At 44.5% G+C, this 19,848-nt stretch overlaps 3 protein-coding genes across 3 annotated transcripts; 1 reads left to right on the top strand and 2 right to left on the bottom strand.

The window, feature by feature from the left end:
- Nucleotides 1-1,891: 1,891 nt before the first annotated feature.
- lrit2 (leucine-rich repeat, immunoglobulin-like and transmembrane domains 2) lies at nucleotides 1,892-5,369 on the bottom strand. The gene is made up of 2 exons (XM_076018400.1): nucleotides 4,586-5,369; nucleotides 1,892-4,027 (listed from the first exon to the last, which is right to left on the bottom strand). The coding sequence occupies exons 1-2, from the start codon at nucleotides 5,361-5,363 to the stop codon at nucleotides 3,213-3,215; spliced, it is 1,593 nt and encodes a 530-aa protein (XP_075874515.1). The 5' UTR covers nucleotides 5,364-5,369; the 3' UTR covers nucleotides 1,892-3,212.
- Nucleotides 5,370-6,071: 702 nt separating this feature from the next.
- On the bottom strand, nucleotides 6,072-11,887 carry lrit1a (leucine-rich repeat, immunoglobulin-like and transmembrane domains 1a). The gene is made up of 4 exons (XM_076018463.1): nucleotides 10,757-11,887; nucleotides 9,859-10,319; nucleotides 8,483-8,788; nucleotides 6,072-8,338 (listed from the first exon to the last, which is right to left on the bottom strand). The coding sequence occupies exons 1-4, from the start codon at nucleotides 10,876-10,878 to the stop codon at nucleotides 7,272-7,274; spliced, it is 1,956 nt and encodes a 651-aa protein (XP_075874578.1). The 5' UTR covers nucleotides 10,879-11,887; the 3' UTR covers nucleotides 6,072-7,271.
- Nucleotides 11,888-13,442: 1,555 nt separating this feature from the next.
- On the top strand, nucleotides 13,443-18,715 carry rgra (retinal G protein coupled receptor a). The gene is made up of 7 exons (XM_076018462.1): nucleotides 13,443-13,871; nucleotides 14,296-14,452; nucleotides 15,331-15,452; nucleotides 16,192-16,345; nucleotides 16,442-16,559; nucleotides 18,226-18,339; nucleotides 18,553-18,715. Exons 1-7 carry the CDS (start codon nucleotides 13,793-13,795, stop codon nucleotides 18,694-18,696), a joined length of 888 nt encoding a protein of 295 aa, XP_075874577.1. The 5' UTR covers nucleotides 13,443-13,792; the 3' UTR covers nucleotides 18,697-18,715.
- The last annotated feature ends 1,133 nt before the right edge of the window (nucleotides 18,716-19,848 follow it).

The following is a 19,848-nucleotide window of genomic DNA, read 5'->3' on the forward strand; positions in this document are numbered from 1 at the left end:
GGAATTGTTGTTCTGAGGTAACAATAAATAAATAAATAAATAAATAAAAATAAAAATAAAATAGCAGTGCTGCACAAGAAAATAAAAGCAAGCATTCTGTATTGATGAATTTAATTTAACAGAAAGTATCAAAACACTGAATAGAAATTGTAAACTAATTGTAAAGCTGTCATTTTAAAACGTCAAAAATCATTAGTTCCATCTTGATTACATCATCAATAATCAACTGATGATCAACTTTTAAACAATGGTTGATTGTTGTTAGGGGAAAATAACACTCTGAACAAAGAGAGATTGAGATTTTTAGACTTGACAAAACCTTAAGGACTCCTCCTAATGAGCCCGTCTTCCAACTCTACTGCCCCCTACTGGAAGCAGAAAGCCTTCTTGATCACAGTTAATTTACCAAAGAAAAATTCTCTAGTAATAAGAGAAAGGTAAGCATTTACCTATGGTAATCATTTGTATTGCTTAACACTGTGACTATTAACAAGTACAAACAAATGGTTTTACCTTGAAAATCTTTCTGAGTTATTTCAGATAAGCGAATGCGTAACATTTTATGCATATTATTTTACACAAACCCTGTTGCTGTTCTATGCCCCAATATCAGTATTATTAGTAATACTGAAACTAATGATGGAGCTTCATCAGAATCACTCACTGGGTACTTGTCATGTCGAAACATGTATTTCTAAGTTACATGAAATTTGCAGATTACACGCCCTAATCCACGGACTGACTTCTCTTTTTTCATCTTTGTGCAATATTGCATCCTTGGCTGGAAACCAAACGTCCATCTGCCCTGATCTAGCTTGCACTGACAAGACGTGTGTCTGCAGCCTCAGCTGGCAACTTCCTGAAGGTTATAATGATGGTGCAGAGCGGAATGAGGGGATTATGACTGTTTTATTTGACAAAAGAAAAAAAAACATGGCCCGTCTGAACTCGCTCAGATTTTAGCCAAGACACATATACATCTCTCTCTCTCTCTCTCTCTCTCTCTCTCTCTCTCTCTCTCTCTCTCTCTCCATATAGATAGATAGATATATATACATATATGATGTGATGTATATACATATGTATATATTTATATAATTATATATATATTAGTAAAAATCCTGAAGGTACTCAGATCAAATTTAGGTCAAAAATAAGCACATAAACTAAAAAGAGGAACTAAACAAATAAAATAAAACTTTTCAGTGTCACAGGCTGTTAATGCTCTGAAATGAAATGAGGGAATATGAGGAGCAGCCCAAATGATCATGCATTATGCCATGTTAAGAGGCAGCCAGGATTACTGGGCTATTTGATAGAGGATTACAGAGTTAAAAGTTGCAAAGAGCACTGATGCTTTAAAATGAAAGACGACAACTGCAAAATGTTTAAACCCCCTGCTGTGTGTTTTTTTACGCAATGCGCCCTCAAAATAGCAAATGCAACGTTTGTTTTGATTAAGACAACTAATAAAGGGGCGACGACAGGCACAAGGCTGTTGCTTGTTGAATCAGCCACTTATGTGTGTTGCACGAGAATGAACAAAGCCTACGTAAGACACCGGTGTCGACAGTGTTGTTACCTGATCAGGAAGTATACAAGAAAATTGAGGATGTAAACGTGCGTCTTTGAAATATGAAACATCTGAAAATGCAGGTACGAGGGTTGGGGGGATTTATTTATTCACTGTGGATCAGCGTTCTTACAAAAAGGAAGCATCAATTCCCCTGACACACATCTGCTAAACGCATCAGAACAAGAGAGGAAGTAGATGCATGCGCTGGTGCATGTGTGTGTGTGTGTGTGTGTGTGTGTGTGTGTGTGTGTGCGTGCGTGTGTGTGTGTGTGCGTGTGTATACGTGCGTTTGTGTGTGTGTGCGTGCGCGTGTGTGTGTGTGTCTGTGTGTGTGTGTGTCTGTGTGTGCGTGTGTGTGTGTGTGTGCATGTGTACGCACGCACTCTAGAAATAAGAGCCACCATTTAGTCAACAAAGAGAAGCTCATGATCACGGAGTGGCGGCTGGGGAGGATATTGGAGAGAATGCCAGTGTTTGGGTATTATGTCAAATGAACAATGCCATTGGCCGAGGACTATCCGATGTGCCATCTGTCTGGGACGTGCGGCGCAGATCAAGTGTGACGCATGGCTGCCGTGTGTTGTTCCCAGAAGCAGACGACAAGGGACTGTGACGCACAGTGGACAGCCGAGTGGAGATTGAACATATGCTGGACAAAACTTTACATTTCAGGGAATTCCAACTTATCCAATTCGATGCGCTGCAGCACGACTGATCTTTGCATAAAACACAGAGGACATTTGGCCATTTGCGAGGACTGTAAACTACTGTTGTGAAACATTCTCAGGAAAATTGTGAACGTCTTCTTAAACCTGAATTACTAGTCTTAAATATAAAGAATAAGCGGTAAAATGCTTCAATAAAATACACTTGATAATAAAAAATGTATCAAAACTAAAAAGTTTAATGCCATTTCCATTGCTACCTTGCTGCTGAATTTTAATAACACTGTAAGGCTTATAATAAACTGCATCTGAAATATTCAGGCATATCTGATCATCTATTTTTGTGGTAATGAGTTAACTAGTTATAGAGTGCCACACACTGCACTAGTTAAACAAAGAATCAACATTATGATGCCCTCACATTATCCCCATCTAAAATACCCATATGTATTTTATGGTTTGAATTAATCAAACCAATAGACAACAGCTAACATATATCCAATTGGGAATTAGTCTAGTCAGTATATTTATTTACATAAAACAAATGTTAATGTGCTAAAAAAAAAAAAAAAAAACGTTTTTAAAACATCTTCACTTTTTCACTTCAATTCAGTAACTAAGGCTTTCCACAAAGCAAGAATTGAGAACGTGACACCAATGTATGTCAAAACAAAACAACGTGTCGCATTCCAGACAAAGTGCAGCACATTCTTTACAGTCCTCGAGTAAAACTCTTGACATAACGCTCACCATTCACATCTTTGCAACAAACTCCTCGTCCTAGAACAGAGGAAGAGATAAGGTTAAAACCAAAGGCAGACAACAGCGTCATTTCTCTTAAAGATGATTTTGACTGCAAAGTCGGCATCATATGAGAGATCTTTGGTACGGTTTTACAAAGAAATTAGTGTATGCTGGCTCGGACAGAGCGGCTCAAAGCCAAGTCTTCTGTAGTTTTATCAAACAGCAAGTTAATACAGTTCAGCTGTAAGTCTGCTATGGTCCGCTTTGCCCCTATTCAGCCTGTCTTCTGACCTCCTCCTCACCTTCCTCTCCTCACTGGTATCTTTGGCAACGAGTCCCTCGTCGCTGGCAGCCTGCAGACTGTCGAAGGTGCCTTGCCTGTTGCGCTCGATCCCCGCCGAGGCACTTTCCCTTCGCCGGTTCTTCCAACAGGCCATGATCGTGTCCAGGCAGGCCGGCTTAATGTCTGTGGTGCAGGCGTACATGCCGATAGGTACAGCCAACACCATGGCCAGAACAATCACCACAATGTGAATCAGCTTCTGCCTCTGTTCCATCTCTGTGACATCACTACCTGTCACAAACACAACGCACTGCCCGGGACGAGGCGTCTGGTTCTTGAGGGTTACGCAGATTTCATATTTGGTCGCAGGCATCAGATCGGTGACGGAGTAGGAGTTGATCCCCGGGCCGATGTAGATCATCTCTTTCTTTTCAGCGTCCACGCGACCAAAGTGGACGGTGAACCAAGTCTCAGAAGGCCGGTCCAACGTGGCGAACCATTCAATAGAGAGGCCGCGCACAGTCTGCTTGGTGATGCGAATGTCAATGTAGACGTTGTCGTCGCCGGCAGCGGGAGGAGCCACCGGATGGATTGGCAGTTGGGAGCCGCTGGGAGATTGGACGTCCAGGAGAACGTTGGCCGAGGAGTTGCCAATGAAGTTGACGGCAGTGCAGGAGTAGACACCGCGGTCAGCTGCGTGTAGAGAAGGGATGACCAGTAGGGATCTGATGGTGTCCTCGTCCACCCGTTCCAGAGACTCTGCAGGAACAGAGCGTCTTTTTGTTAGGGGTATGTTGAGGAATCATAAAGTCTAACAGGGTTGATTATTCATGCTTATTTATGCTTAAATTTTGTAGTTTTGCTTTTAAATCCCATGCATTGAAACGCTCGAGAGTCTCAGCGATGGCAACTCCACGGTTGCAAGACCGATCATATCAAAGGAGACAGATGACTGTCAGCGACAGCATAGAGGTCCTGCAGCGGTTGCTATTAGTTTCTGATGGCCTGGTTACTAACAGCCATGATCTGCGGTAAGCAGTCCACTCTAGGTTAAGACTAATGCGGATGTTTACTTAATTACTCAGTAGCCCAACATTAGGTAGGCTAGAGTACACTATAATCTCCAACACACTTAATCAACACTGATGTGCAGATTGAGGGAATCAGCGATGATTTCATGACAGTGGACCCGTGTCCAGATTTGACCCTCCCTGATCTTAAAATGGGGTTAGGAGACTGTGATTAAGAGATGTTAAAGTGTCTAATTTGCCCAAGATTTTACTTGAGTTGGGTGTTTGGATGATACCAATCTCTTACCATGAAATCCTCTGATTAACTTCAGGCCATATGTCCACCACACCGTGGGGTCTGGCCTGGCCTTGGCCAGGCAGCGGAGGGTGACGTTGGCGCCCAGGGGCAGGGTGATGTTGGCGGACGGTACGGTGACGACGGGCCGAATGCACGCCTGCAGCTCTACCTCATGGAAAAACTTGCTTGCCCTAAAGTCCGGACCTGAGCAGGTCAAGTAGGAGTTCATCAGTATAATCGGGGGGCTTAGTGACCTGATGAACTCCACGAAGCCCTTCAGGCGGCAGTCGCACAGCCACGCGTTGTCGTGCAGCGCCAGCACCACGTTCGAGCCGAACGCGCTGTCCTCCCGCACCACCGGGCTCTGCAATCTTTGGTACAGGGGCCAGTTTTGGAAGACCTCCTTTGATATGACCGTCAGCCGATTGAAGGATAAGTCTAAGTAAGTCAGATGTGGCAAAAATCTTAACGCGTGCTCCGGCAGGACGTCCAGCTGGTTGTGCTTCAGGTCCAGGATCTTTAGGGCCGGTGTGTCCTCGAACGCTGTCCATGGTACTGAACGCAGCTTGTTCCCCTGCAGACGCAGCTCAGTCAGGTTCCCCAAACCTTCCAGGCCTTTTGAGTTAATCACTGTGATATCGTTGAAGTTCAGCCACAGGTTCTCCAAGGAAGTAGTCTGGGAGAATGCCCGCCTGGGTATTTCGGTGAAGTGAGACTTTTCAATGCGTATTTTGGTCATGTCATGTGGGAGGTTCCCTGGTATGGCCCCAAACGCTCCCTCCTCCATACAAATGAGCGACCTGCGATCACAGGAAAACAGTTTGATTGAACACATGGTTACCGTAATCTCTTTAGAACTCAAAAACAGATCTTGGTGTGGGGATTAAATTCCTTCAGCTGTCTGGTGCATTATCATAATCGTACATTTGAACATATCTGTTATCACCCAGTGACACAGTTACATGGGTTAAAAATACCTCCATCTTGGTGCGTTTCTTACGCCGAGTTAAACAAGGTCTTACCTTCCGAGGCGATCATCTACACAGGTGCACCCATGTAAACAATGAGGCAGAGTTCCATACGCTTGAAGGCTGAACACAAGTAGCGACAGCAGGAAGCAAATTATGTCCATAGTCCGCAAAAATTCCTGTAAACCTCGGGGGACTACATTCGTGCTGAGGACAAGCAGAGTGCGACAGACGAGGGAAGCCTATTAGGCTTAATCTCTGACGTGGCAGGTGGATACAGAACAAGTGGCGTCTAATTGGGCAAAGCAGGCACGGTTAACACTTGCGGCTGGTGTTAGAAGGTCTGACCCACTAGAGTAGGTGTTTGTGTTAAGTTGTCATGTGCAATCCTTTTGGTCAAAGAAAGAAAGATACAAAGAAAGAAAGAGAGAGAAAGAGAAAGGAAGGGAGAAAGAAAGAAAGCAGAGCTAGCATCAATAAATCACTGGAAATAAAGGCCATCACAACACACACCCTTTTCTGAAATATTTATTATTATAAAGTGTTACCTCTATTAATTGGATGTTTACAAATCTAAGTGAATAAAATCATTAGAACCCTGTTTTTTTGTAAAGGAAGAGGCAGAAGAGTGCAGTGTAACACTGAGTGGAGCTATAGACATATATTTATAAAAGTTTATTTACTATATCCAAAGATCATTGGAATAAATAGATCTACATTTAATGGGGAAATGATGCCTCTAGGTGGCACAAAACAGGTACATGGAGATATTTTTTAGTTGTGTCTCATTGCTGGGAATATAAATGTTTTTTTGTTTTTTAAAGATTTCATTTCGCATCATTTCCACCCTATTTACAAAACGTCATAGTTCCGTACTTCTCTCCAGCTCCAGCGTTTCTCCAGTCACCAGCGTGCTTAACCGTGCCAATGTGTATATCCTCTCTGAGAACATATGACATATATATACACAGAGGCACAGACTTGACTGTATGTGTAAGTGTAAAATGCCCAGTGAAGTATATACAAATCATACACACAGAACATGTCACGCAAACAATCAACCGTTGAGTTCCCTTTAAAAATCAGATCAGGTTGCAGAGGTTTCTTCGCTGGGCCATGCAAGTGTGATGAAATAAACCACAATGAGGGTCATGCACTATTAGCTCTTAAAGCTTTTTTTTTTTCTCTTACAGGCTTTGTGATTTAAAAAAAAAACATTCTTTCTGACATAAAAGCATGAGTGTGTTTGAGTGTTTGCCTTAGCGTTGATATACTGATACATTACTGAGAAATGCAATAAATGAGAGAAACGTTTATTCTACACAGTCCGATTCCGAAGTGGAAAACATTCCCTAAACTGATATTTCCATGATTGTGCAGCGTGCAAAAGTCCTTTGATAGAAGTTGGCTCTCTGTGGTGGCGGAGTTGGTGGCATGATCCAGCGAGGAGGGACAGGTGGAGGGGAATCCCAAGGCGTAGGCGTGTGGGAGCGTGTGGGAGGGGGGCTGACGTCAGGATGTTGCGGCGAGTGGGAGAGCGGGTAGTGGTGGGGGTAAGGATGTGGGTGGTAGTGGGGATGGAGAGGCAGCTGGTGATGACGAACAGGGTGTGAATGGGCGTTGGGGGTCGGGGTAGGGGTGTGGGTGGGAACGGGGCCGGGCCGCGCGTGCAGGCGGGCGTGAGGGTTTTGGTGCGGCGGAGCGGGAGCCGGAGCTGGAGCATGATGTCAGCAGAAGTACTCATTAGGCTGTCCTTCGATCTTGGCTGTGGCCTCGGAGTCCAAGCTGGATCGGGCCGACAGCAGCCTGTTGGACTCCTCGGGGTTCAGTTTGTTCAAATACTCGCCCTCGAGGCCCTTGGCCTTAGTGCCCGGCGACAGAGTTTCAAAGGTCACATAGGAGTCTTGGATGTCCTTGGATTTCTTCCCCCAGTACTTCTGGATGCGTCTCTTCAGCGCCCCGCAGCACACGATGACGGTAAGCGGCACGGCAATTATACAGGCCACCGTGATCACGATGACGTTGATCAGCCTCTGGGTGCCGGTGGCACTGGCGGCCTCGTCCGTTGAAAATATAACGCACTGCTCCTTCTTAGGGATCAGCCCCCTAACGCACACGCAGGCAATGTACTTGGTCCTGGGAACGAGGCCCTCGATGGTGACGCGGTTCTGTCCCGCCCCTACGTTGATCTTTCTCATGTCCCTCTCACCAAACACAGCGTAGAGAACGCTGAACGCCGTCGTGTTTTTGGCTTTGGGGGCTCTCCAGTTCAGAGAAATGGTATTGTCTGTGTCCCCCACCACCTTGACCGAGCGGACCACCCTGTCAGGGTCCTGCTGCAGCGATGAAGTGTTTGCCGCCAGGTTGCTAAGGTTGGTCTTCTCCAGATCCAGGAGTGCATCTGGATTGGAGGAGGTGGCAGGCGCTGGTGTGGCTTTATCCACCAGGCTGTAGCTGGCCAGTCCAGGATCAGGACCGAGACCAGTTGGAAGACCTGGATCCAGTGCTGGCACGGATGAAGGACTTGTAGTTGGGACAACATACCTGGCCACCAACTTCTCTTGGTAGGCAGCTTTGCCCAGCTGGTTTGGTTTCTTGACTTTGGCCTTTTTGTCACTGTTGGTTTGGTTCCCCTCGGGCTTTGGTGTGTTGGAGATGACGAGAGAAATGACAGCTTCGGCGTTTCCTGCATAGTTACTGGCTTTGCAGATGTACTTCCCTGAATCGCGATAGGACACTGCTGGAACACTGAGGATGGACCAAGTGATTCCTTCCTTTGAGATTTCCTGCTGGACTGTGGAAGCAGAAGGGGAGAGTATTTATATTTAGTGGAAGAGAGTGGCGCACAGAAATTTTTCAATCATAATACAGCTACAAAATATACAAAGAAACATCTGATCTCAGTCATAATACAGAGAGAGACACTAAGCTGGTTCACCTGTTCCATTCAGGATTCTCCCATCTGCCCTGCGCCATGTGAGGTCTGGAATGGGGACTCCAATGGTTCCACAGCGGAGGAGCACATTGTTTCCAACGGCGCTTCGGACTTTTGCCACAGCTGTGTGGATGCGTGGGAGCTGACAGCGCCGCAGCTCCGTGTCACTGAACAGGACCCCTGAGACGCTCTCGGGCGCCGAGCACCGGAGCCTTGTGTCAATGAATGCCACAGAGAGAGTCGGAAACTTCTGGAACTGGACCAGATCGTAGAGCCGGCAGTCACACACCCAGGGGTTGTCATGGAGACCTGGAGGGTGAAGGTAGATGTGAGGCCACAGAGAGCAGAGGGTCCAGCTGTGTGCAAATTGATAGACTGGCCTGCAGATGGCCAGTGTGTGGATGTTAGGATGGTAATCCTGTAAGAGGATTAACGTTTAATTCATAAACTACATCATGACCATTACCACAGCGATGATGATGATGATGATGATGATGATGATGATGATGATGATGATGAACATGGCAGTGATGGCAGTGGTCTTGTGGTCAAGGTCAGTATAAACAGTTATTTTCCCTTGTGCCAGTCACCAAACCCGGAACATCTGCGACAAGCTGGATGTTGGCTTCAACACAAAAAATTAAAAAGTGTTACCAAGCGGTGAGAGGGTGCAGTACTGAAATGCACTGTGAGCGTGGAGACTAACCAGTTTGTACAACCAAAACAATTGCCTAATGCTGCTTCCATAGACTTTGACATACGTATGAACGTGGACAGAAAAATAGTCCAACTGAAAGAGTTTTATTTTTTGAAAGCATGTGTGAGAATGAGTCTTTTGTGATAGACCATAATCATGAAAACCAAAATCACATTGGGTGGTTCAACCTTGCTTTCACCCCCATTGTAACATTTACCAAATATGAAAAAATAAATAAAATAAGACCAATTCAAAAGAAAATTAGTTTTAAACATGTAATAAACAGTCTACTGCTTTGTTTTAAAGAATATGGTCTCAACAGTCAACAGGAACTGTTGTCACCAATTAGTAATCAATTAAAACCATTTCCTTAGCAGCTCATTTCACAGTTTTATGCACTATTAAAAACTCAATAAAGGCTACTATAGGGTTATGCTTGTCTTTTAAAAGTCAAGTTATTGGATGTTTTAAACCTTATGCAATATCTTAACTGGATATTTCCTTTATTCACAATTCAGTCCAAAACTGAGTTGCTCAGAAATGTTTTAACCCAGATGATGCTAAAGATGCTTCCCTGTCGAAAACCAATTTACGCAATTCCCTTAACTTACACATTTCGTCCCAAACGGCCAGTCTAAACTTTGACCTGATGATGCAGGTTCACAATGGCATGGCTCCTTACCAAGTATCATTTTAGAGCTCTCTGGGCCTTGCACCGGTTTCACCGCCAGCCAGGTGGACAGCACCTCTGACGGTAGGGTCAGGAGACTGTTGCTGGAAAGGTCCAGGTAGGTCAGGTTCTTGATGTACGTGGTGGCCTCAGCTGGCAGCAATGTGAGCTGGTTGTTGTGCAAATCGAGAAGTCTGAGGCTGGGCATATCCATGAGGGATTCCCAGGGAAAGGCGGTGAGGGCATTCCCGTCCAGACGCAGCTCTTCCAGGTTGAACAGCCCTCGGAAACTATCCGGGTTCAGGGCGGACAGCGTGTTGAAAGACATCCAAAGGAATTCCAGACTGGAGAGGTAGTTGAAGGCTTCGCTCGGTATCCGCTGGATGGCTGTCTTCTCAATCCGTAATTTGGATGTATCAACAGGGAAGCCAGCAGGCACAAGAGATATCTCGGGATCATTGCAAATCACGCTCCTATGGGGGGATAAAAGGAGATTTTTGTTTCACAAAAAACATAGTATAAAAATTTGACAGTCTTGCACTGTGCAAAACAGTTGACAATTTTTCCAGTGTCAATTACTGAATCAGAAGAAACATTTTGTTAATCTACAGGTCGGATAAAAACTGGGGCTATTAGGTCTGAAAATAAAAATCCAATCCATCCAAACTCGCATAAACGCATAGACGTGGGTCTGAAAGTGCCTTTGGGAGATAATCCTGCATTAAATAAAATTGGACCGTCATGCACTCCCTGAATTATCTTTTGTACACGTGTTCACCGCGGTGCAAAACATCTGTCCTCGTGAGGGGGACAAGACCCGTCTTGAGATACGTCCGTGGGCATTAACTCCCACCCACCCACCCAAAAAAAAACAATGCACGAGACCCTACCGCCGAGACGTGGCGCTTACCTGGCCTTGGATCCATCGCTCAGGTTGTGGTAAAAACAGCTGCACTGCGACGGGCAGGAGCTCACCGGGGAAACAAGTTCACCTGCGGCCACGTAGAGCCCCAGCAGCAGGACGAGCAACATTTTGGCCCACTTTTACGCATACGCAGCCTGACTACATGCGCCCGAGTTTGCGCCCACAAAAGTCAACGTGACTTGCGTTTTCCTTAAATTTATATCAATTTTATCCGCATGGCTTTCTCCCGCCGCTTCGTTGTCCCATAGTGATCCGACTGCTATGAGTCCTGAGATAAAAAAGGATAGACAAGGATTAGCGAAAGGACTGGCGTTCTTTTCATCTGGATGCGCATTGCATCCCAGAATCCGATAGGCTGCGCAGAGACGTCCCTATTTATTATCACAGAAAAACACTTCCGAAATGGTCATAATCCACTGCGACGTTTGGATTTTTTTTTTTTTCACTCTCTCTCTCTCTCTCTCCCTCTCTCAAATGTAGCTTGTTCACTTGAGTCCTGCCGTGACTGTTAATCTGTGAGTGGACAGCACACTGTTTTACCACAAGGTGGCCCGATATCATAGCCTTTGGTAGTTACCTTGGAGTCCTTCAACTTTCAACTGATCTTTTTTTTTTAATATTTAATGAGTGTCTTTTGTTTGGTTTAGTTGTGAGTGTTATTGGATTTTTGTTGTTGTTTTTAGATTCAGGAATGTTTTGTTTTGACTCCTCAACACATATAGTGGACAGTTACAGCCAATTAAGATACAAAATAGGTCTACAGTATAACATTGTAAAATCACGATGCATAATGTATTTATACTTTCATCCTTATTAGTTTAAAATGAGAATAACATTGATCAAAAGTACAGAATGCAATTCAAACAGCCAATACAATAACAGTTAATGACTGTGTACAAAATGAAAGAGTCTTTGTGGCATTCAGATCTGACGTCAGTAATCCATTTGGACACAGTTTGAGACTACAACGGGGCACTGAGGGGGGTAAATGCCACCAACTATAAAACTTTGGCATTGCAACATACACCTTGTTATTTGGCACCTGTCCGTCATCATGTAGCTACTCATTTGTATCATTCAAAGTTCAGTGTTACACTCGGCTGCTGTTTGAAAGTTTGCCAACCTGATGAGGAAACACTGGCTGGGGACGTGTTTCCACAACTTGGCAGCAAGAAGCTCGAAAACCGAATAGTTACAAAACAAAAATGCGACTAGGATAATTGAGCTAAATACAGACATTGCAAGCAAACATTAGAAAGTAGAGTAAACTGCCCACCTCCTATTGAGTGAGTCTGCATCACCAATGTACTCACACAAAAATACATATTTCTTTTTTTTCCGTGACGCATTTTTGTGTTTATTTAAAAAAAAAACAAAAAAAAACGTGCACACACACACACACATTTCCAGCAATTTTCTAATATTTCCACTTAAGAATTCGAAACATTTAAGGTTTCTGAAACATGATATGCAACCAAAGTTAATCATTACTATTATTTTGTCCCCAATTGGTTGCCCTTTATTTGGCCTTGGTCCAATTGTTTGCCTTCACAGTGTTAAAAACCCCTTTGAGCCCCAGGACTCACAGAACCGTGTACCTCTGTGCTCAGGAACTGAATGTGTTGAGCAAGAGATCCTCGTGTAAAAACTTACACATTCCATATTGTTCTGCAAGAAGTTAATCGTATTTGCTGGAGCCAGTAAAGCTGCCCTTTACTGAACTTGAAGACTGGCATATTTCAAATGCAATGTCATCCTTAGTGCGCAAACGTAAATGTATATATACGTACGCTTACAATGTTTCTCTTAATTTGTTCTAATAGAAATTAGGAGAAAAAACAGTTTTCAAAGAAATCTAAAACGACTGCAGGCCTCGAACCTTTGTTTCTTCTCCACAGCGCTGAAGAACAAGGACATTTAGCCAAGTCCCAGTGTTCTAACATACTAAATTATTGACAGATTTCTGAATAAATGAACAGAACCAGGTATTTCTGGTATAGGATTGATAGGACGCATAGATGTTGATCATTTGTATGATTAGGAATCAGACAAATATTCACCTCTGATCTTTTAATCCCTGTGACCGAAATAGACTTTAGCCCCATAAAGTCAGGATTGTGTGCCTATTGGCCATGAAAAGCTGGTACCGATTTTGCAATACAAGCATGAATGATTTATGCCGATCATCTAAAACGGGGGTGATTGTAGCACACCTTATTCCGCTTCTTGTACAGAAATCCAGAGATTGATTCAGACCAAATTGGTGCTTTTTACAAGGGATTTTCTGTTTTATTTGATGACTTCATGCAGACAGGCTATCTGCATGAAGAGCGGATTTTAGCGCCTGAGGTGTGCAGCATAATCATTAATACAGACTCCATTTACAAAAGATTCCATCTTACCATACTGGGGGGGACTAAACAAAACAGCACTAATTTCCCAGCATGCTCTGGACAATTGCGCGTGGAACGACGTCCTAAAGCAAAAATAAATGTATTATTGGGCTTTTGATGAGGATGCTTTGTCGGCATCACTGTTACCATGACACCGAGGCAGCCTATTTTTGTTTTTGTTTGGGGTGTTGTTTTCACCGATACCGACAGCCCTGCGGACACCTGTTGTGTCCCCCTTAAAGCTACGTAGAGCTTACGGGCTTCGTCCAATGGCTTGTCTCGTCGCTTGACATCAGCAGCGGCGGCTGCATCCTCGCCGGGACGCACAGACACAAAGGCTTCTTGTGCAACTAATTGAGGGCTTTAGTTGTTGCGGTGGGGCAAGTACGCATTAACGCTTGCGTTTGTGTGGTTATGTTCATTAAGACATTCCTGCACGGATTGGGGCAGCGTAGCGCGGGGTGGGCGAGGATTTGCATAATAAAGTGTATGCTTTTCACGTGAAATGTCCCTTTAAAAGCGGGGCTCCGGCCGCTCATTGTCGAGGCACATCGTTGGAAAAAAGGACTCGGAGGAGCGCAAAGTGTGTTGACAGCTGCACTTTCAGGTCGCGTCGGGCTTCGCAAGGATGGTGTCGTCTTACCCTTTACCGGAGGGCTTCTCCGAGTTCGATGTGTTTTCTATGGGATCGTTCCTGCTGGTGGAGGGTGAGTAGTGTGCGCCTGCGAGTGTGTGCGTGTGCGTGTGTTTATGTTTTGGTCATTTTGTGCTGGAGCGGCGCCAAACCCGTTGCGAGTGCGCAAGGGCAGGGAGCTGCACTCGCAGCGCTGCACCACCCATGTGACAGTTCCGTAGAGGAGAAACCATCGGAAACATACACCCGCCGTGCGCCAACTTGGCGAACTGGGGCGGCATTGAAAGATGATTTTGTTTGGAAAAAGGGCGTCTGTGTTTACTGAGGAGAAGGGGGTGGAAAAACGCTGCATGTGACGCAACGTGCATCGCTGCCTGCTCGCAGATTCCTCCGCTCCTCTCCGCCGCACGATGCGTTTCATTCGTGTGTTTTTTTTTTTTTTTTTTTTAATGTATTTATTATTATTTAATTCCCTCTCGCTCCCTGTCACCATGCAGGTCTGCTGGGCATCCTTCTCAACGCCGTGACCATCGTGGCTTTCCTCAAGGTGCGCGAGCTGAGGACCCCCAGCAATTTCCTGGTGTTCAGCTTGGCCATGGCCGACATTGGCATCTCCATGAACGCCACGGTCGCCGCGTTCTCCAGCTTCCTGAGGTGAGTGATGTAACTGCCCCCGTTTCGCAATAACCACAGTGAGGGGGGAAATAAATAAATAAATAAATAAATCAACAAAAAAGCCCGAACGAAATGTATATGGGCGAACAACGGCGCGTGGGTCAGCGAGTTGCGGTTTTAATCGCTCCCTCAGCTCTGTGGGGGGGGGTTGAGCTTTACGATCAGTGCATCCGTTTCACGCTTGAGTTATTTGGAATAACCCACTGGCGGAGTGCAGGCATACATACCACGGGGGCGGGGGGTTATTCAGCAAACACAGTAAGCAAGACACATGCTTCAAGCGACTGCTGTTCACCACAGTCTCTGCTCCGTCCGAAACGAGATTATCATTACGCTACATATTTCCATTTACGTTTGAAAACACAAGAACCAACATGAAGATCACTCTTTTTGTAAATACTACAATTTCATCAACTTGAACATTGCACATTTGTCTATTTTCACAATACTTCCACAGAACTCAAAGAATATACTGGAAATTTAAAATTAATTCTCTGAGGAATAACTACAGAGAAACATTTCACACAAAGCGCCGTTCATGCAACTCCAATCCCATTTTACTAACGAGTTGTCTTCCAATTCACAATGTCACAGTGAGTGTAGCAACAGGTCAGCATTCCCTCTGATAATAAACGCATATTCCACAGACACATTACACTCAGGGTCACCCATATTTAAAAAAAATCAATGGATTCTATGGAAGTCAATGTTGCCACAGATCAATATGCTGCCATGGCCAGATGTCTGTTGAATGTGCCGTTAGACAGGAGCGCAGGGAATGAATGTTGTGGTTAAGATGTGCCCTCCTTCAGTGAAACCACTGTGTTTTGACGGTGTCCCTCTCGCCACACCTACAGGTACTGGCCATACGGCTCAGAGGGTTGCCAGACTCACGGTTTCCAGGGTTTCATGACAGCTCTTGCCAGCATCCACTTCATTGCCGCCATCGCCTGGGATAGATACCACCAGTACTGCACCAGTAAGTGTTCGGGCTCGTGTCCTGCTGACACAAATACAAAACAGCAACAATGAAAAACTGTTTCCTTAGATTGGATTTCTAAAAAAATATATATATATATCTTCTGATACTTACAGCATATGGATGAGGAAACAACTTACAACATGCTGTGCAAATAGGCTTGCAAATAGAGCTTTGTAGATGCATTTAGTTATTGTTAATAATGCAAAAACTGAGCAGTTAAATAGCAAAAGTCATAGATAATGGCTACATTCAGCTCTGTCAGGAGAAAACCTGATGCTGGTCCCGTTGAGAGCTCACCCCAAACAGATAGATAGATAGATAGATACTTTATTGATCCCTTTGGGATGACTCCCTCAGGGAAATTAACAAACATTGTTTACTTGAAGCTTTAGGATTCCAATTAGACACACATCCATCATGAAGCTCTATTAGATTGACATTCTGAGAGCAGGTGGATGCCTCAAGCTTTTTTGTCACATCCACCAGACCCCCTGCAGATTTTTGGTGCACTGCTGCACAACCTCCTGCTGTGGGTCTGATGTAATCAGGGCTGCCAGGCTTGAGAGAGGTGTCTTTGATCCACAAGGCAGTTTGAAAGGACTCTCGGAATTCAGTGTAAAGGCCAAGATCAAAAGCGTGCAGCGCTGCAACAGTAATGTCCAAAGTTCATCTCGTCTGTCAGCGGGTTTAATATCGAGGCTCATCCACATTTCCTGTTTTTCCACTCTTCCCCCAGGGACAAAACTGCAGTGGAGCAGTGCCATCACTCTGGCTGTGTTTATCTGGCTCTTCACCGCCTTCTGGTCCGCCATGCCCCTCATCGGCTGGGGAGAGTACGACTACGAGCCCCTGAGGACCTGCTGCACTCTGGATTACACCAAGGGAGACAGGTGGGCATGCGCAAGCTTCCATCGTGCAAGATAAACGCATATTTCCGCTGTTCCCCTTTTGTCGCTGAGGCCTTTGTGCACTATTTCCCCCCACAGAAACTACGTGTCGTACCTGATCCCCATGGCCATCTTCAACATGGCCATCCAGGTGTTTGTTGTCATGTCCTCCTATCAGTCCATTGCACAGAAATTCAAGAAGACCGGAAACCCCAAAGTAAGTTTTTATAAAGGAGTTTATATTCTAACTACAGAGGAAGATGTGATATGTGGGGCCCAGGCTATGGGAACACTCTGTTGCACAAATATGCACCACTTTTTAAGCTGTCTACTTAAGCGTCAACCAGTGGAAGAAATGAAAATAATTCCTTTTATATGATCATGTATCCACTCAGAGGGGGTCAGTGATCATATTAACTAACAGCCTTGCCATGGGGGCAAAACAGGCACTTAACTACAGAATGAGTTGTCGGTGAAGAGCCGCGAGCGAACACTATCTGTGAGCAGTGAGGTCAGAAGTGCAGTGCCTTGGGCCTGAATCAAGTTGCTTTACTTTATGTTGCATAACCTCTATAGTCGCTGTTATCTGAGGAGTTTTGAAAGAAGACTTCTCTCCCCCGCCAAGATAATAAAGATAATAAAGTCAAAGGGACAAGGTATATCTGCCCAATTAGTGTGTCAGGATTGTCTATAAACAACAAAAACAAAAATGGTTTCTTACATTAATGGTATTTGTCTTTAAATTCCTCTGTGAGCGCATGACTCCTTCCAGGGGAAAAGTCAATATAAACTCCTGATGGGCCTCCTAAACACACAGAACTGAGCTTTTTCAGGACCCAGAAATCTCAAAGTGCTCCAAAAATATGTGGCGTGAAAAAACAAAAACAAATATATGGCTAAATGTGTTGCTATCCATTCACACCCCCAACCTTCTTTTTTTTTAAGAGAACATGTCACACATGAAGCAGTGATGTCATTTTTCAGGGAGAAGAAATATTACTGGCGAATACCACAGGCTCGTCCAAGTCAAAGCAGCTTAGCTACATTCCAGACAAGCACACGCTTGTGTGGACTCACTGCACATGGCATAGTTCTTGTGCGAAGCAAATTGAAATCCAACCAAAGCATGAATATATAATTAGGAAGTACTGCATCCCCCTTTTGATCTTTGCTAATTGTCGACATCTTTTAGCAAGTCATGGGGAAATGAACAGACATGTCGTGCTAAGAGGAACCTTTTCAAACGTCAGCGGCCACCCAAATGACGTATTTTGAGTGAGCATACTTCTGTTTACTCCCATCTACTATGCAAGAAAAGTTGCCTTGTCCAAATGTAATTGGTGGTTCAACTGGTCAGCAGGTTGCAGGAACCTTTCAGTCAGACAATTCAGACTCATGTGTTATTTGCTGAAGCCATTTTTCTTGATTTTATGGTTCCACTGGATTTCGTAGTTGTATTGTCAGTGGAGCACAAGACCAAAAGAAAACTTCAACATCTTAACTGAGATGACATATGTTTACACTGGCAGTGCCTGCTCGGTTTTCCATTTGATTTTTTATAGAAAGAAAAATTAGCTTGCTACTGCTTATGTCAAACTATGGGATCAACCCCAACTGGAAGGGGTTAAAGCCCTGACTCAGAATAGTGTCCGTTCTGATCCGCGCCATTACAGCAATTGGTTCCCTTGACCAGATTCTGCCCAGGGGCCATGATCCCAGGCTTGTGACTTGCTCCTAAGTAATAAAACCTCATGACAAAAGTCTCCTTCACTCTTTAAAGACCCTGATTCTCACTCAAACTCTTTGACTGTTTTTTTCTCCCTCCTTCACTTTTCATTCCTTCCCATATTTACCCCCCTCCCCGCCTTCCACTCACTCTGCAGTTCAACCCCAACACTCCTCTTAAAACCATGCTGCTCTGCTGGGGTCCCTACGGCATTCTGGCCTTCTACGCCGCCGTGGAGAACGCCAACCTGGTCTCACCCAAGCTCAGGATGGTAATGGACACCAAATCCTTGACCTTTCAAACATAATCACTGAAAGTGACCTTCGATGTAAAAGCAAAAGTCCTTACATTTAGATAAGACAGACCATTCTAGTGAACGCTAAATACCACAAGTAAGAGCTTTAATTCACTGCTGATTGTGTCCGGCTGAATTTGTGCGGAGGCCACACCAACAAGCCTCTGATTCTCGCTGCCCTTTCTGCAGATGGCTCCCATCCTGGCTAAGACCTCTCCCACCTTCAACGTCTTCCTGTACGCTTTGGGCAATGAGAACTACAGAGGAGGCATCTGGCAGTTCCTCACTGGGGAAAAGATCGAAGTGCCTCAAATTGAGAACAAGTCCAAATAAATGAAGCATACAATTATTACCCAGTCTGACTGCTCTGGTGGTTTTCTCACAGGTATTTAGACTTGTTTTAGGTGTTTGGGTGCACATGTGTGTGTTGTCTGTGCAGTGGTATTTGAAAAACACAGCGGACTGACTGAGGAATCAAGCACAAATAAGTGTCACAAGGATTTTCATATTTAACGGCAGATCAGTGTGCCGTTGCAGTCAGCGTTAGGAACAAGAGAAAAAGAAAAAGTAGGGCATACAAATTGGTATAAAGGTTTGAATACTTTCCTTCAGTGAGCGGAGAGTGACTTTTGTTCTAAGCTCAGTTTATTTACCAGTCAACATGTTGGATAGTGTTTGTCTCCTGAAGGCCTTTCTTAAAATAAGCTCACAATGAAAGTCATCCGCAGCTCATTGAAGGAAATAAACAGTCTGTTACCAGTTAAGAATTCTTGAAGCACAAATTGTACAGCGGGTGTTGTTGCCAGGCTTGAACCGCTGACGTGTAACATCAATCAAAAGATCTATTTTTGTACCTTGTGTCGGCGTTTCAAACCTAAAACAACTGCTTCTGTCAGGTGACGCTGAGATAACCAAGTCGTCAATGTCAATGTCAGCTGTGAACTCTGTTTAGGTCTGTTGTCTCGACATGCTCTGGCGTTGTTGTGAGGGTTGTCTGTGTGGCAGAGTGGAGCAGAGATAATCCTCGAAACAAGAGGACCATTCTTCAGCACACAGCCCCCACAACAAGTTACAGCTTAGTCGGCGGCTCCAGATTAAGTGGACGTTGTGCTCTCCTCCAGATTTACAGGACAAAAGTCTTTAGAGGGGGAGTTTAACAGCATCTGAAAAGTCATAATGGCTTTCTGGTAATCACGCTTAGATTAGAGTGTAGAATTTAATAAAAATGTGGCTTCTCCTTAATGTTTTAAACCCCTTTGACTTATGCATATGATTACTAATAATGTTTCCCCTATACAGTCATTAGCTTGTTGCTTTAAGATCAAATTCAGTTCATGAGCCTTTGGGGAAAAAAAATAATTTTCCATGTTTCAGAATAAGCAGCATCACAACAAATAGGTTTTCATAGGGTGACACCTGCTGCATTGGCCAGGCCAGCCGTGCGTCCATGTCAGTATAGTTTATTTATGTGTTTATGTGTCTTCC

The sequence above is a fragment of the Nelusetta ayraudi genome, unplaced genomic scaffold (assembly GCF_046127955.1).
Source record: "Nelusetta ayraudi isolate G7.1 ecotype Tasmania unplaced genomic scaffold, CSIRO-AGI_Nayr_v1 ptg000008l, whole genome shotgun sequence".
NCBI lineage: Eukaryota > Metazoa > Chordata > Actinopteri > Tetraodontiformes > Monacanthidae > Nelusetta > Nelusetta ayraudi.

Bases quoted from the DNA above. Each gene is read 5' to 3' on its own strand.
- lrit1a (XM_076018463.1), bottom strand. From the start codon at position 10,878: ATGTTGCTCGTCCTGCTGCTGGGGCTCTACGTGGCCGCAGGTGAACTT. The intron at 10,320-10,756 runs GTAAGCGCCACG...ATCCCCCCATAG, and splicing joins AGCGATGGATCCAAGGCCAG to GAGCGTGATTTGCAATGATC. The intron at 8,339-8,482 runs GTGAACCAGCTT...CTGCTTCCACAG, and splicing joins GAGAATCCTGAATGGAACAG to TCCAGCAGGAAATCTCAAAG.
- lrit2 (XM_076018400.1), bottom strand. From the start codon at position 5,363: ATGGAGGAGGGAGCGTTTGGGGCCATACCAGGGAACCTCCCACATGAC. The intron at 4,028-4,585 runs GTAAGAGATTGG...CTGTTCCTGCAG, and splicing joins GTTAATCAGAGGATTTCATG to AGTCTCTGGAACGGGTGGAC.
- rgra (XM_076018462.1), top strand. From the start codon at position 13,793: ATGGTGTCGTCTTACCCTTTACCGGAGGGCTTCTCCGAGTTCGATGTG. The intron at 14,453-15,330 runs GTGAGTGATGTA...CCACACCTACAG, and splicing joins GCGTTCTCCAGCTTCCTGAG to GTACTGGCCATACGGCTCAG. The intron at 18,340-18,552 runs GTAATGGACACC...CCCTTTCTGCAG, and splicing joins TCTCACCCAAGCTCAGGATG to ATGGCTCCCATCCTGGCTAA.